The sequence below is a fragment of the Monodon monoceros genome, unplaced genomic scaffold (genome assembly GCF_005190385.1).
Source record: "Monodon monoceros isolate NGI ecotype Baffin Bay Population unplaced genomic scaffold, NGI_Narwhal_1 Super_Scaffold_6, whole genome shotgun sequence".
Lineage (NCBI taxonomy): Eukaryota > Metazoa > Chordata > Mammalia > Artiodactyla > Monodontidae > Monodon > Monodon monoceros.
In genome coordinates, this window is record NW_021703783.1 from 63,078,299 (window position 1) to 63,094,930 (window position 16,632).

The window sequence follows — 16,632 nt, forward strand, 5'->3', positions numbered from 1 at the left end:
GGTGGCGCAGTGGTTGAGAATCTGCCTGCTAATGCACGGGACACGGGTTCGAGCCCTGGTCTGGGAGGATCCCACATGCCGCGGAGCAACTAGGCCCGTGAGATACAACTACTGAGCCTCCGCATCTGGAGCCTGTGCTCCGCAACGAGAGAGGCCGCAATAGTGAGAGGCCCACGCACCGCGATGAAAAGTGGCCCCTGCTTGCCACAACTAGAGAAAGCCCTCGCACAGAAACGAAGACCCAACACAGCAAAAATAAATTAATTAATTAATAAACTCCTACCCCCAACATCTTCTTAAAAAAAAAAAAAGTTTCCAAGTATCAGGCTTAATAAATATTTGGGGTCTCTTATAATATGGCCAACAAATAGACTTGAGAATACAAGGTAGTTTTGGAAGACAAGGTTACCTGTAACAGTTTTCTTTTCTCTTTATCTAGGAGAGCAGGCCTTCTCCCTAAAGTTGTGGCTATTGGTTGAAACGGTTTCCCTGGCTGTCAAGCTAACTTATTAGGAAAAGGACTATGGGCACATTTGAATAGATAAGCATATTTGTGATAGATCCTGAAACACATTTGCTAAAGCTTAGTCTTAAAAATACTAAATTAAAACAGAAACAGACTCACAGACCTAGAAAACAAATTAGTGGTTATCAAAGGGTAGAGGGATTGGGTGAGGTACAACATAGGTAAAGGAGATTAAGAGGTACAAACTGCAAGGCATAAAATAAGTAAGTTACAAGGCTGTAAAGTACAGCACTGGGAATCTAGCCAACATCTTATAACTTTGTTTGGAGTATAATCTATAAAAATATCAAATCACTATGTTGTGCATCTGAAACTAATATAATATTGTAAATCAACTAACTATACTTCCGAAAAAAAAGCCCTAAGTTATTCCAGAAGGGACTGAAATTTTCTAGAAATGTCGTAACTGTTTTGGTGATATAATGCCAAGTATACAAAGATTAGTAACTAGATTTTTACATTGTCTTCTGGAAATTTGTTTAACAAATATATGATACAATATATTACAAAAACACAATACATTATCTTGTGTTAAATGAGGCAAAGAAAGAACCAGAAGCAAAAATGTTAAATAACGCTGTTGGTATACATGGAACACTGATATGAATAGGAGTTACGGAAATGGAATCATGATACAATTTTCCAATCATTTTAGCTCATTACCAATAAGTAGTTAAACAAATGTTTCATTGTTTCTACATTGCATAGTGTTCTATTTTTGCCACTGTCCTCAACAAGTGAAACCAGAACTAGACTTGGATTCAAGAGACTGATTCTGTACTAATTCAGGCACTAACTAGCTTGAAAGACCATGTAAACTTTCTGGATCTTATTTTCTCATCTGTAAAATTAAGAGGTTACAATAAATCAAGATGCCAAATGGATCAGTTTCAGAGGATTTTCCAGCTCCTGAATTTTTAAAAAATATTTGCACATGTACGTATTCTTGGAAAAATGGTCCATAATTTTACCAAATTCACAATCACCAGAATCACAAAGAAGTTTATAACTCCCCAAAGTTAAGAAGCACAGGACTAAGTGCTTCCTAAGATTCCTTTTACACCTTATACATATTATTTAATTTTATGTCAAATACAGTTACTACATGAGAACCCACATGTTACATATTTGCACATTTATACCAACAAAAATATTTATGCAAATACATAAAGAGCCTTGAAATTTGATTCTAATTACAAGTCAGTTTTCAAGGTTGGAAACAACATTTAAATGTAAATAAAATTTTGCTTCTAATTACAGGTAGCCTTTCAAAGTTGAAAGCCATTTTAATGTGAGTAAGATCTTATTTTGAACTAGAGGTGTCATCATGTTTTGTCTGGGATTTGTATGAACTCAGAGTCCTATTTGAAATTCAAGACTTATAAAAATCAAATACCTGCTTGCCTACTAATGAAAATGAGCCATCTTAATGAATTTCTTCATGCATCCAACAGATACTTATTAAATGCTCATTATTCTACACACTATACTAGGTGTTAATTTTACTGTGATGACTGAAACATTCTCTGCCTTCAGTCTAGTAAGATAGATGACTTTACTTTAAACCCTTTATTAACCTCGATGAAAGAAATAGAAAGAGACCCACAAATTGTGAATGTGAAACTATGCTCTGAGAACATTAGGCTATGTTCTTTTTTTCTTCCTTCCCTCCTGGGGCCTCGGGTGCAAAGAACAGAACTGGAGTTACCATAAGCTTTAATTTATGGCACATACTCATAATTGTCCACTGATCCGTGAATGGCTTGCTCTTATTAATTTACTTTTACACATTAGCAGGCACTGACAAACCTCCTAATGAAACAAAAGCTAGGATCACAACCTGCAAGAATTAAAACTATGCCTCGCTCCCTGCCGCTCCCACCCAGCCCCATATTCATTGCCTTGGATCTCCCAAATGAGATAAGTAGGGAAATAATGAAGGGATAGATAAATTGACCAATTAATCAGAAAACCCAAAAACAGATCCCTGTATATAGCTTTTGGTATATATTAATGTAACGGATCAAGGAGGAAATTATGGATTATTTAATAAATAAAGCTGGAAATATTTACCCTTATAGATAAAAAAAGAAAAAAATGGATCCCTACCTCACACTATACAAAAATCAACTCTAGATAGTTTAAGGACATAAATTTTAAAAATAAAATTTTTGCTTTTAGTAGAAATTATAGGTGAATATCTTTTAGACACTGGCATAGGGAAATATTTCTGAGGTGAGATACCAAAATGGCATTGATTATTTAAAAAATGATCAATGTGAATACTTAAAATTTAACAATTTTAAGACATCTTAAAGGCACGTTACAAAGTAGCTGAATATATTCACTATATACACCACCAGTAAAGAATTGATAACAAGAATATATTAAATATATATGTATACATACATATACAAAAGCACAAACTAGTAGAAAAATACATGAACAGATGTTTCACAGAAAAAGAAACATATCTCCAATAAGCACAAGAAGGGATATTCAACAATTTAGTGATCAACTAAATGCAAATGATGACTGCAATGAGATCCATTTTAGTTATTCAACTGGTAAAAGTTTAAAGGTTTCATATGCCAAGAGTTGGAGCTAATGTGAGTATGCACCTTCTATATTGCTTTCTGGGGTATAAATTAGAGCAACCAAGTTTAAAAACTGGCATTACCTCTTAAAGTTGAACATTTTCACACCTTATGAACCAGAAATTCCACATCTACATATATACCCAAGAGAAGTCTTAGTCATCTAATAAATAAATAAATGCATGTATGTTAATAGCCACACCAATGATCATAGTGAAAAGCTGGAAACAACTCAATGCTCTCCAATGGGAGAGTGATTTAATAAACATTTACACAATGGAATATCACACAACAGTCAAAACAAGTGAATCACAGCAACACACACACAAAGTTTGAATCTTAGCACTGATATTAAGTGAAAAAAAAATATCCCCAAAGATTTCGTTAGCATGATACCTTATAACATTTTAAACACATAAAATTAAAATAAATGTGTCTGAGGATTAAACACAGGCACTCAGACTATATAAAAATCAAGGAAATGATGCATACAAGATATGGTGGTCAGTTTTTAACCCTAAGTCTTCTATGAAAGAAGAAAAGGAAGAAAAGAATGAAGAAGGGAAACAAAGAAGGGAGGGAGGAAGTTAAGTGCCTTGCATATATTTGAATTACAAGTGATACTAATTTCATTCCCTTTTCTATGTACAAATCACACTCAGGGATAACAGCAAGCTGGTTAAAAACGCCGGTTTGTAACTTAACATTCATTTTAGATGGCTTGTACAAATGGACTTGTCTACACGTGTTGGCAATACTGAAGCAAGAAAAGGTTAAATGACTTGTTCACTGAGAGAAAAAAGTTATCATCCGTGGTGCCAAAAATAGAAGTTCTGATTTGCAGTCCTATGACCTCAAAAGAAGACAGAATGTTCACTTTATCTGACTGATATAAAACACAGCTTCTCTGAGGGCTCTATTATTTTGAACTACTGTGTAAGTACATGTAATTACAAGCTTCTGGAAATATGTACTGTTTATTTTATCATTTGTAGTAGCAAATAGAAAGGCTAGAGCTGAGTATTTACCCAACAGTGATGCTAACAGCCTTCAGAGTCATTACAGACTATTTGTAAGGGTCTGTTTAGATACCTTTAAGATCAATGACCCATTAGTGCAATTATACTCTAAGATGGTTCCTGCCACACAGACCCTGTTCTTGCTACCAGAAAGTGATATGTTGATGTTATAAACACACCTTACATTGTTTAAAATGTGTCTTCTCTCTGAAAAAGCTGCAGGAATAGAACTCTAACTATAGTTTACAAATTATGTTTCCAGTGAGTGATGTAGTCATTTTGTTTTTGCAATTTCCTGTGATAAAATTATAGATTAGTTTCTCCGAAAAGCTCAATAAAATGAGTACACTTATTCTTTTATTATTTTTATCCATTTAGAAATCTTCATAGTATCTGTCTTTCCCACCCCATTCATACAGTCTCACATAGTCATATATTCCTACCATGCATATATACTCAGCTTTACATAATTCCATGTAACCTACATAAAGAAAAACATTAAGGACTTCCCTGGTGGTGCAGTGGTTAAGAATCCGCCTGCCAATGCAGGGGACACAGGTTTGATCCCTGGTCTGGGAAGATCACACATGCTGCGGAGTAACTAAGCCTGTGCGCCACAACTACTGAAGCCTGTGCGCCACAACTACTGAAGCCTGCGCACCTAAAGCCCATGCTCTGCAACAAGAGAAGCCACCACACAACAAAGAGTAGCCCCCGCCCTCCGCAGCTAGAGAAAGCCCGTGTGTAGCAACGAAGACCCAATGCAGCCATAAATAAATAAAATAAATAAATATTTAAAAAGAAAATTACTTGCTGTGTAACTGTGTATAGATTCATAGAATTGGAAGGACCTTAGAGTTAGAGATGAACTAGTCATGTAGTTACTCAACTGATACCATCATCCTTTATTAGAGAGTTTTCTTCAGTTTTTGAGGGATGGGGGTGGGAGGAGATATCATAGACCCTTTTGAGAATCTAATGAAGTTATGGTGTTATCCCAAGAAAATACATGTGTAAATGTTCATGTCTTTTTTTTTTTTTTTGGCCTTTGACATTGACTCATTTCACAAAGGATAATGTGACTCTTTTTCCGTAAAAATTAATGGCTGCTCCCTGGAAAATATAATTCCAAATTAAACAAATCATATAAAAAAGAAAACTTTGTGCCTGCTTAAAGTATGTTTCAATAAGAAGGCTGTTTTCTTTGGTTTAGAAAAACCTAATATTTGGAGTTATCTTTTACATGGAAATATTTATGTCATTTTTAGTATCCAATCAATTAGAGTCTGGTTTCATAGCAGCAAGTGCTCAAAGCTGCAGCTCACATCACTTTCAATAGCAAAGTCAGTTAAACACTTTATCAAAGCAGGGTAGCCTTCTATTGACACATGGGCTTTCTCTAATACACTTCAAGTTGAATTCAGGTTCTACCAAATCCTTTATCCTCAAGTCAAATGATGTTATTTTTGAAAGGCTGGTGTCAACTATGCAGCCTCTGTCAGCAAGGAATGACGTTTGAATCCTTTTTACATTTGAATCTAAGCAGAAGTAACCTTTAAAAGAGTTTTGCAGGCTTTCCAGTTGTTGTAGATCTTCCCCATGGATAAACTGACAAGGCTTTCTCCGTTTCAACTCCCTTTCCCTCACAGATATCCTTCTTTCAGCACTGTAAATGTCACAAATTTTCAGCTCTAAAATCTCTCCCTCTAAAATGGCAGCTGTTTCCAACAGCAACTGTACACGATCAGCAAATCTGGAATCTAGGGACTAGCCTCCTTCTTATGGCCTAACATCTCTACAATAAAATCTAGCCTCGAATGAACCTCTCTTGTCAATTTTTTCTAAGATATAGCAATCCTTTACTTAAAAAATAAACATATTGAAATCTCTGACCCAAGTTCAACCAAGAGCATTAACACATCTTCTGGAAAGCCAAGAAAATTTGGCAGTAAAAAGAACACATTTTGCTCCATTCCCAAATAAAAACTTGAAACTATAGGTCGAAGGCTATAGCTGTGAAATTATTGGACCACTTTCCACAGAGCAAGCAAGGCATCTTTTAGGATTATTGTCAGAGTCCTTGACATTAATGCACCCTGATGTTGAAAGTAATAAGTCTCTATGAAAAGCAGAATGTCTGTCTTCTTCACCACACTAATCAAGCTGGATGCTAGACCCAGAAACTCCATATGTACTCCTCATGTACACAAAGTATCAAGATTTTTCTTCCATTAGGAATTTTGCTTAACAAAGAAACTTCACTGTTAGAACAATTTGGCCTTTAAAATATCCACGGGGTATCTCTCCCTCTCTCACACACACTCACACACACACACACACACCAGGATATCATCATTCACAAGATAGATAAAAATCAGAACTTACTGAAACAATCATAGTTTTCACCCAATTGCATGCCAAGTGGATATGGCACAGCTATTATTTTCACCATAACTGGCTGCAAAATATTAGCAAAATATCAAAGTTCAGAAGTAGGTTATAGCAAGTGAACAGAGGCACTCTTTTAATTTTGTGTTGTTTTTCTCAGCAACCCACCAGTTCAAACATTTCTAGAGTGCATGATTTGATCAAGCTTTCTCCAATTATTTAATCGTTTCTTTTGCTTGGAAATGTGTCAAGACACACTGTGGCAAATATAAGTTTTAGTAAATTTTCACTTTTTTAAAATTGAGCTTTTTCTGTAGAAAACAAAAATTCTATATTCTGTGATATATTTTCAGGATGCTCAGAAATAAGCTTTCTTGACTTCAGGCTCTTGTTGGCAGGAAACTTATCACACAAGAAACAGTCTGGCTTTTGTGCCCCATCACATTTAGCAATGCAAATAAAATCAAAGGAAGTGTAAGAGCCACCAAGCTTTCTTTTCTTTGTCATCTGCCAACTTAAGTTCAGTATGAACAGAAATATATGCATAAACATAATTTCAGATACATGTTTGTTAATTCTGACGAATGTAATGCTATTCTAAATGCCACTATATGACAAGGATGATAATTTTACAGAATGAATCCATGCCACTCTATCCATATTTAAAGTAAAACACTAAAAAACATAGTTTGCCATAAAATTCTTTGCACATAAAGAGAAGGAAATAAAAATAAATCTTATATATATTTGCTCTTACCACACTTACAACATGAAGCCTATACATGACCTTAAGTTAAAAACTATTGTTCTAAAGTAATCAGAAATATGACCAAAAGACCTCTGTTGTTAACTTCTCAACATATGACAAGGCTTCCAGATTCCTTACGATATTGGTTTATTCTAAAACCACTCCAGACTGTCAACATTTTTCTTAAAATGTGGATCTTCCTATTAAAAAAAAAAAATTCTAGGGACTTCCCAGGTGGCACAGTGGTTAGGAATCTGCCTGCCAATGCAGGGGACACGGGTTCGATCCCTGGTCCTGGAAGATCCCATATGCCCCGGAGCAACTAAGCCTGTGCACCACAACTACTGAGCCTGCGCTCTAGAGCCCGCGAGCCACAACTACTGAAGCCCACGCACCTACAGCCCGTGCTCCACAACTAGAGAAGCCACCGCAGTGAGAAGCCTATGCACTGCAATGAAGAGTAGCCCCCGCTCGCCACAACTAGAGAAAAGTCCACGCACAGCAACAAAGACCAAACGCAGCCAAAAATAAATAAAATTTTTAAAAAAAGCAATCGTGTAAAAAAAATTCTACATTTGTTTGATTAATAACTAAAGAACTATTATTCTCTATAGTTGTAACTAATATTTCCATTAAAACATAGTAAAATTTTGTGTTGTCACTAAAACCACTAATTATTTCACCAAAATAGGTACCATTTCTTAGTTACTCTTTTAGCTAGGCACTATATTAGTCAAGGCATTTTATACTTTTTATCTCATTTGATCTAGTATTCCCACCAGTCCCAGGAAGTTATTTTATGTAAAAAAAAAAAAAAATTAAACAAAACCAAGATCATAGAGATTAAGTAACTTGCACAAGATCACATAATTAAATGGCCAAGCAAAACTTTGAATCCAGGTTATCTGAATCCATTGTCAATGCTCTTTCTAATTCCATGTGATGTTCTTCCTATCTTTCCATTATATATATATATATATATATATATTTTTTTTTTTTTTTTGAGTTACGCGGGCGTCTCACTGTTGTGGCCTCTCCCGTTGTGGAGCACAGGCTCCAGATGCGCAGGCTCAGCGGTCATGGCTCACGGGCCCAGCCGCTCCGCGGCATGTGGGATCTTCCGGGGCACGAACCCGCGTCCCCTGCACCAGCAGGCAGACTCTCAACCACTGTGCCACCAGGGTAGCCCTTTCTATTATATTACAGTACATTATGCCATGATTAGCATCAACCAGCCTTCCTTCCCTCCTCCCTTCCTTCCTCTTCCTTCCTCTTCCTTTTTTCCTCTCACTCTCCCTTCCTCCAACTCTTCTTTCTCCATCTGTGTATCCTTGTTTCATCTCATCTTGTTGCTACTGACCCAAGGATATGTTTTCTTAAAGTAATTAGAAATCTATATGCTATTACACAACCAATCATTAGCTTTCTCATAAAGCTCATTGCATTTGCCATCTGTGTTTTCATGCACAAAGTAGATTAAGATGCTGTACAAAACAGCATCAAGAATGAGCACTTGAGTCATAAAGTTATGGCCCATGAGACTGTGGAATTAGGATGCAATGGCTCAATTTATTTTAATGCATGACAGTGGGGCAATGAATATGTCTATTAGTCTTATGGGTTTTCTTAGATCTAGTCTATAGAAACTACCATTCCTATTCCCATCTGTTAACTATTTCCTGACTTATCAAAACACTGTACCCAGTAATAATTTGGGGCTCTACTCTTTAATAATAATAGCATCCACTGATTGTGTAATTATTGGCTACCAGACTGTACTAGGAGGTTTTACATGTATGATCTCTAATTATCAGAATCACCTCAAGGCTGATGGTATTACTCCCACTATTAAAAACTGACGAAATTTTAGAGAGGTCAAAAATAAGTAGCTAAGTTGGGATTCGAACATTGGTAAACTTGACTACAGCACGGCTCTAATGACTTTGCTGCTCACTCTGATCCGACAAAATGTCTAGCAGTGACATTTCCCACATATTACTGGTAGAAGGCATGGTGGTGATAATTCTCAATCTATACATCCCTCCAAAAAAAAAAACTCATTGGAAACTAAGAGCACTTAAATAGCAGACTGACAGGCTTCCCTGGTGGCACAGTGGTTGAGAGTCCGTCTGCCAATGCAGGGGACACGGGTTCGTGCCCCGGTCCGGGAAGATCCCACATGCCGCGGAGCGGCTGGGCCCGTGAGCCATGGCCGCTGAGCCTGCGCGTCCGGAGCCTGTGCTCCGCAACGGGAGAGGCCACAACAGTGAGAGGCCCACGTACCGCAAAAAAAAAATAAATAAAAAAAATAAAAAAAGAAATGGTATGAGACTTAGATGGGGTGGGAGGTAGTGATGGAGGGTTAATGAGCTCCATCCTAAGGAAGAAAAAAAAGAGTAGGAGCAAATGGGAGATAAGCTAGAAGCAAATGCAATGTATGACCAAAGTGTCTCAACATTTAAAGTGTCTCAACATTTAAAAATTTATGAGCCATCTAATGGGCATTGGTACACTATATCAGATAATAATTTCACATAGTTTTAAAAAGATTTATCACAGCTTACTAAAAACACAACAGTTTTAAAAAATTAATTTTGTTTTATAGCAGTAAAAGGGTTGATACTGCTTATAACCTTTTTCCAAGGTAAATTTGGCTTGATGACTATTTTATTTTTTTTTTTAGCTATGAAAATGGAGAGGCATGATTTAATAGAAAACATATTTGAGTTTGATGACTATTTTAGTATCAGTCAGGATAGCTTGAGTTTTGCTGTGGTACCATAACCCCAACATCTTGGGGGCTTAAAGTAACAAAGGTTTACTGCTTGCTGACCCTACATGTTCATTAAGAGTTAGCTAAAGCCTGCATTTCTCATTTTCCCACTCTGTAATCCAGGCTGATAAATCATTTATCATATAAAACATCACTAGACATATGAAAAGGAAAGGGAACATAGCAAATATTACACTGACTCAAAGGTTTCCATGAGGAAGTGGCAAGCACCCTTCCACTCACATTTCCTTAGTCAAAGCAGTTGTCATAACCACATGTAGCTGAAGGGAAGATGGAGAAGTCCAACTGTAATATGTCCTAAGAAGGAGAGGAGAATTGGAATATTTTTCAATAATCCACTATCACAGAATGATAGTGTCTATGTAGAGTTGGTTTTATTTTCTTATTCTATAGTTCTATTGTATTAGAAAATACTAGCACATACCATCTGGTGATCGGCCAAGGAAGGCAGTTTGGGGTAACTATGTCATTCAGTTCTGTACATTTGGTTCAAATATGCAAGTGACAGGCATAAATGTAGGAGTAAGTCCTCACCACGGTCTGCTCTCAGCACGGCATACACCAGATGAGTGAGCATATCACTCTGGAAAGCAGGAAGCCTGAAGGCTTTAAAACTTGGAAGATAATGATTGTAAATAGATGGCTAATTCTGTTTGTTCGTGTTTTTTTTTTTTATCATTTTAGTTTCAGAAGGAATTTTTTGGTATTCTGTTGCAGAAATTGGATTTTCTCTTAAAATATGACCATTCAATATACTATTGATTTCTTACTCTGAAGCACAAGAATATAAAGTGTTGGGAAGAAGTCCATCTTTTGGCAATTGAGCTATCTGAACGGCAGCTTAATTCTCTTAGGAAATTCTCTTATCCAAAAATCAACATTTTATAATCCTTTTATTTCAACCCTTATTTTTCCTTATATTTTAATTTATAAGTTTGGGTCATTCAAGCTAATTAATACAGTGATGAACTAAAACTTGAAGAAGCCACTTAAAGTGGCAGAGATGATTTTTACTGGGAATCAGTAGCATAGATTTTTTTTTTTTTTTAATAAATGTATTTATTTATTTTTGGCTGTATTGTGTCTTCGTTTCTGCGCGAGGGCTTTCTCTACTTGTGGCAAGCGGGGGCCACTCTTCATCGTGGTGCGCGGGCCTCTCACTGTGGCGGCCTCTCCTGTTGCGGCGCACAGGCTCCAGACGCGCAGGCTCAATAGTTGTGGCTCACGGGCCCAGTTGCTCTGAGGCATGTGGGATCTTCCCAGACCAGGGCTCGAACCCGTATCCCCTGCATTGGCAGGCAGATTCTCAACCACTGCGCCGGCAGGGAAGCCCAGTAGCATAGATTTTTAAAGTTCATCTCTCATTCAAAACTTTGTGTGAACTTTCTTTTGTCAACCGGCATCTCTCACTTCGGAAAAGCAGCATCACCTGTCACCCCATTTCTCTGCCATGTACTCCGGAATTACTTGCACCAAATAGGTACGATTGAATTATTAATCAGGTCTTGTTAAGATCACTGAGCAAAAAAACACAAGCAAGGTAAGTACTGCCAACTACTATCTGTATTCTGTGAATAAAGCTGGGTATGGATTATCATTCAAGTGCAACTCATTTATTAATAGATCAGTGACTTTCTTAGTTGTATACATAGATGGTGTCATTTCAGTACTGATCTCAACAAAACTTTTTCAGTCTTTGTTACAGAGTACTGAAAAAGTTAAGTAGAGAAAACACCTCATCTCTTTTAATCATCCACATTAAAAAACAAAATAAAATTTCATGAAACTATTCTTCCCATATAAGTGCTGCACATACGCCAGAAGCTGATTCGGTGGTTTCACCCAAATGTAAAGCAAAATATGGGATTGCCTCAACATGAAACAATAACTACTGTCACACATGTATATGGCAAAAACAAAACTGGCAATAGCTTGTCCTGCTCTCTTTTAAAGCATAATTTGGGCTTTACAGTCTTGTTGGCAGTGGTGTGACCTACACCTGTTTTTGCTCTGGTAAGTGCAACTAAGAAGCGTGGCTCTGTAGTTCTTGTTCTTTTCTCCAACAGTCCTGACAACATTTATAACTTTCACACTGGAAAGTATTTACTGGCAAGTATTTCTGAAAAGCCAAATAATTTAACCACAGAAATTCTGAGCATTATTTGAATAAGAAACCAAAAGTTCAAAGGTTTCATGCCAGCATGACAGGCAGTACCCAAGAGACCAGGAGTGAAATGAGACGTTATTTTCAGGTATTCATCATCTTATATCATCGTACTTCCTAGTTGTACTTTATTGGCTTGTGGATTCACCTGTCTGGCAAAATGCATTCATATTTTATATTTTTATTGAACAAATTTTCACTAGATGGATTTGCAATATTATTCAATGATTCAGAATTTTTGTATACATATAGGCTTCACACTTTTATCATTACTTCCCACAGTTACTGTAAAACAACCCCATAAGAATAATAAAAATCCCAGACGTAACAAATATAAACAATACTATGCAACTGGTATGAAATGTTAGCCAAGATGAAGGGACCAAACCAATTTCTATATAACATGTATTGCCTTTAAGAACAAAATTATTACTAAGGACGGTGTTGTGAACATAAAATTAATCTTCTTAGTCCAAGTTTATAAAACGTAAGGTAGATAAATTATATCATCTCTTTTTCCCCTCTGAAATTTTTGGACTGCTTATAGATCAGTTATAGATTTGCATGGACCACTAATGATAAACATAGCACACTTTACCACAGAGTTTGTAAGATATATTTATAATGCCTATACAATGTCTCCATATTTCTTTTCATTTTTTTTCTTACTCTCATCCTCTTTTTCCTTACCAAGCTCTTTAAAGAAGAAGGCCTGTGTGTTTATGTGAACAGATATCTACATCGCACTTACATCTCCAGCATCAGCTTCTCCCCTAAGCTTCAGACTTAGATACCTGCCAGACATCTCTACGTGGATGTCTGAAAAGGACCATCAATTTACTATGCCCAGAACAGAGCTCTTGCATAGTCTTCTCCAAACCTGGTCCACCCCCAGAGATTCCCACCTCATTATATCACCACTGATCCGATTGTTCAAGTCCAAACCTAAGAATCCATTGAGACGCCTCTCTCTCATCCATATATCCAATATGTCGATGCTTATTGTCTTTATTCTCAAAAACATACATATTGAACCTGACAACTCCCCACTACGTGCACTGCTGTCACTTTGGTCCAGGCTGCCATCATCTCATCTCTTACGTGACCTACTCCTTACCTTATTACTGGTCTCTCTTATTTCTACTCTTGCACAGACACTTGTATTCTCTCAGTAGTCAGAGGAACATTTTTAAAAAGCTAATCAGGTGAGGTCAAAACTCTCCAAGGGCTTCTTATCATGCTTAGGATAGAGTCCAGTGTTCTTACCATGGCCTGCGAGGCCTTGTGTGATCTGCTCTCCAGCTGCCTCTAGGAAGCCTACCTTCCTTATTTCACTGTTCCTTCCATGGACTGAGATAATTCTTGCCTCTGTTTTTTCACTTGTGATTTCCTCTGCCTGGAACACTATACCCCCGATACCTGTGTGACTTGTTCCTTCAATTAGGTTATTTTCTGACCACCCTAATTTAATAGAGCCCTACCCATACTCCCTTAATCCTGCTTTATTTCTCTCCATAGTCTTGTCACTTTCTGATATTGTATTATATATTTATTTATCATCATTTTCTCACTGGAATGTAAGTTCCATAAAAGTAGAGACTTTGCACTGGTCACAAGTCAAATTCCCAGTGAGCAGAGAGAGATATTTGATGGTTCCTATTCTTTAGTTAGTTCTGTGGAAATAGAAAGGTGATAGGATATCTAAGATGAAAAGTCAGCCACCAAATCTCAGGGGAGTAGCACTCTGTGAAAGATAGGGGACTTAGCCTTAGTCTACAGAGTGACTACAGGAGGCCTGTGGAGTTTCTACATATCTTATACCTTTCCCACTGAGCAGCTGATAGCCGAAAATTCATACACTTTGAGGAATTTTCTTTCAGTCTTCGGTCAAATTCATCGATTAAAGTTTAGAGATAGGGGACTTCCCTGGTGGCGCAGTGGTTAAGAATCTGCCTGCCAATGCAGGGGACATGGGTTCAAGCCCTGGTCTGGGAAGATCCCACATGCCAAGGAGCAACTAAGCCCGTGCACCACAACTACTGAGCCTGCACTCTAGAGCTCTCAAGCCACAACTACTGAGCCTGTATGCCACAAGTACTGAAGCCCGTGCACCTAGAGTCCATGCTCCACAACAAGAGAAGCCATCGAGTGAGAAGCCCGTGCACCGCAACGAAGAGTAGCCCCCGCTCACTGCAACTAGAGAAAGCCTGAGTGCGACAACGAAGACCCAACACAGCCAAAATAAATAAATTAATTAATTAATTTTTAAAAAAAGCTTAGAGATAGAATTATGGTTATTTCCTTAAGCTGCGTTCATTATAAACAAAAATTAAGTAGTTAACACCTTCACTTAATAAAGATTTAGCACAAGCACAGTCTAAGTCAAATCCCAGCAAAATCCAAATATTAACCTCATTGGGTAGGCTATGGTTTAAATATGTAGTGAGAGAGGTCTTGTGTGTCTCTGCCTTAGGCACTTGCGGTTTTTTCACTTAGTGACAACTCATAAACTAGCACTGTTGAGGCACAGAATGTCCGTTACCCACAAGTAGAGTTGCAAAGAGGAAGGGAGGCTGATACAAGCATTCCTTGAGAGGTGCATGCCCTCGGCTACAACAAACTCTCCTGGCAGTCACTGGGTTCAGCTGGCTTTGGAGAGGATGACAGTACTTAATTCACTACTGGGGACTTCTAGCAGGACAAATATGTTGGATATATGGACTTTAAGTGCTAATTAATGAATTATTATTTAGTACCTGATAGGGAAGGGGTGATGGGCTTACTGAATAAAACAATGCAGTGTATATATCTTAAGTGAACATCTTGTAACCAGTGAAATACATTAATTGATTAGTCAATTCCACCACCAGTCAATAAAAAATTCAAATAGTCATTTTAAACACACTTGTTTCACCCCAGGCTTCTTGAAACTGTTAACCAGGAAAGCATTATAAAGATTTGTTGAAGGGCATATCAGCCTGTTCAATTTCCCCTTATTGCACTAGACAGTAATGTCCGGATAACTATAACTTTAGTCAGTAGGAGGCTCCTCTTTCAGATTTACCTGAGGAAGATTTAGCTGAGTGTTCTTTTAAGAAAAGCTCAGTCCCCATTAATTATGACTATTTCTCCCTGAATTTCCAGATGACTTCCTGTGACTACTAAATAGTTTAGACTACACGCCAGAGTCCCCTGCTGAGGCAGTCACTTCATTGGTACCATAAGATCAACATTTGGTTTTATATGAATGCATAAATCCTAACTGAATCTAATTTTGGAATCTAGCAGACTAAATTATTTTTATCATCTGTCCAAGCAGTTAGAAAGCTAAGATGCAGTTACAATCTTAACTATTTCAACTGTTTGTGTGGAAAAGACATGTTTTCTATTCAGAAGACATATGGCAGAATATAGTTATTAAAATCTTAGTCTCATACCTCTCGAATAGCAGTACAAAACTCACTCTGGAGCACTTTTTTGAGGGACTGTAGCTTGTGCACTGGTACTTCTCCAGATTCCTGCAGTTTTTCCAGTAATTCAATTGCTCTGGCAACATCTGAATGAAAAAAAAAAAAAATCAAAATGGAGAGACATGGAGTAAACTGAATCTCATCACCGAAGTACCATCATTTCAGTGACAATGAAAACAGTGACAATGAAAAGTAAGTGGAATTAATTGCAAAATGAGAATTTACAATTCATAGCTTATTGATCTCATCTTTTGATAAAAGGTCATTTAAATCTGTTCCACACAATTTGTCCCTTAATACATCTTCCTTAATGGCATTTGTCATAAGTTACTTCTTGTCACACAAATTAGTTTGAATATTCTTTCAGGAAAGAAGAGCAGGAAGCATGTCTTTTGTATATTCTGATACCCCAATAACCAAATGAATCCTGTTAATTTTACCTCTGAGATGCTTTTTTCAGGTTTTCTTTTCGCATTCCACATTTATCACACCTGCATTTTTACAGTTATTAGTATGACGATTTGATTAATGTGCATCTCCTCCACTTGTCGATAAACTCCTTGAGGGTAAGAACTTAATTGGGTTTATTCATCACTGCAGCCCCAGAGTCTGGTGTAATTTATGTGGTTAACACCAGGCTACGGTCATTTAAGTTTTAAGGCCCCCCTTTATTTTGGGAACAATTAAATTATACTAAGGATAACCAGCCTAATAATGCTAGGAAATTGGGCCTTATGGACAGTGCCAATATATAATTTCCCTGAAAGATAAGGACCAGTAGAGAACAGACTAAGTCAGATGACCTGGGGGTATACTGGGCCGCACCCAATGGAAGAATAAAATTAATTCTTACTTATGACTTCAAAAATACTGCTAGCTATGTTATTCGCACTTTGCCTGTTTTACCAGATTGTTGTTTCTTGCGT

General features: G+C 37.2%; 1 protein-coding gene across 2 annotated transcripts in view; it reads right to left on the minus strand.

Moving 5' to 3' along the window:
* Nucleotides 1-16,632, minus strand: part of LIN7A (lin-7 homolog A, crumbs cell polarity complex component) — a 132,548-nt gene that overhangs the window by 74,620 nt on the left and 41,296 nt on the right. For both annotated transcript variants that reach the window (XM_029205888.1, XM_029205887.1), the window contains exon 2: nucleotides 15,674-15,792. In XM_029205888.1, coding sequence (XP_029061721.1) covers nucleotides 15,674-15,792 — 119 coding nt within the window. The remainder of the gene's footprint in view (nucleotides 1-15,673; nucleotides 15,793-16,632) is intronic.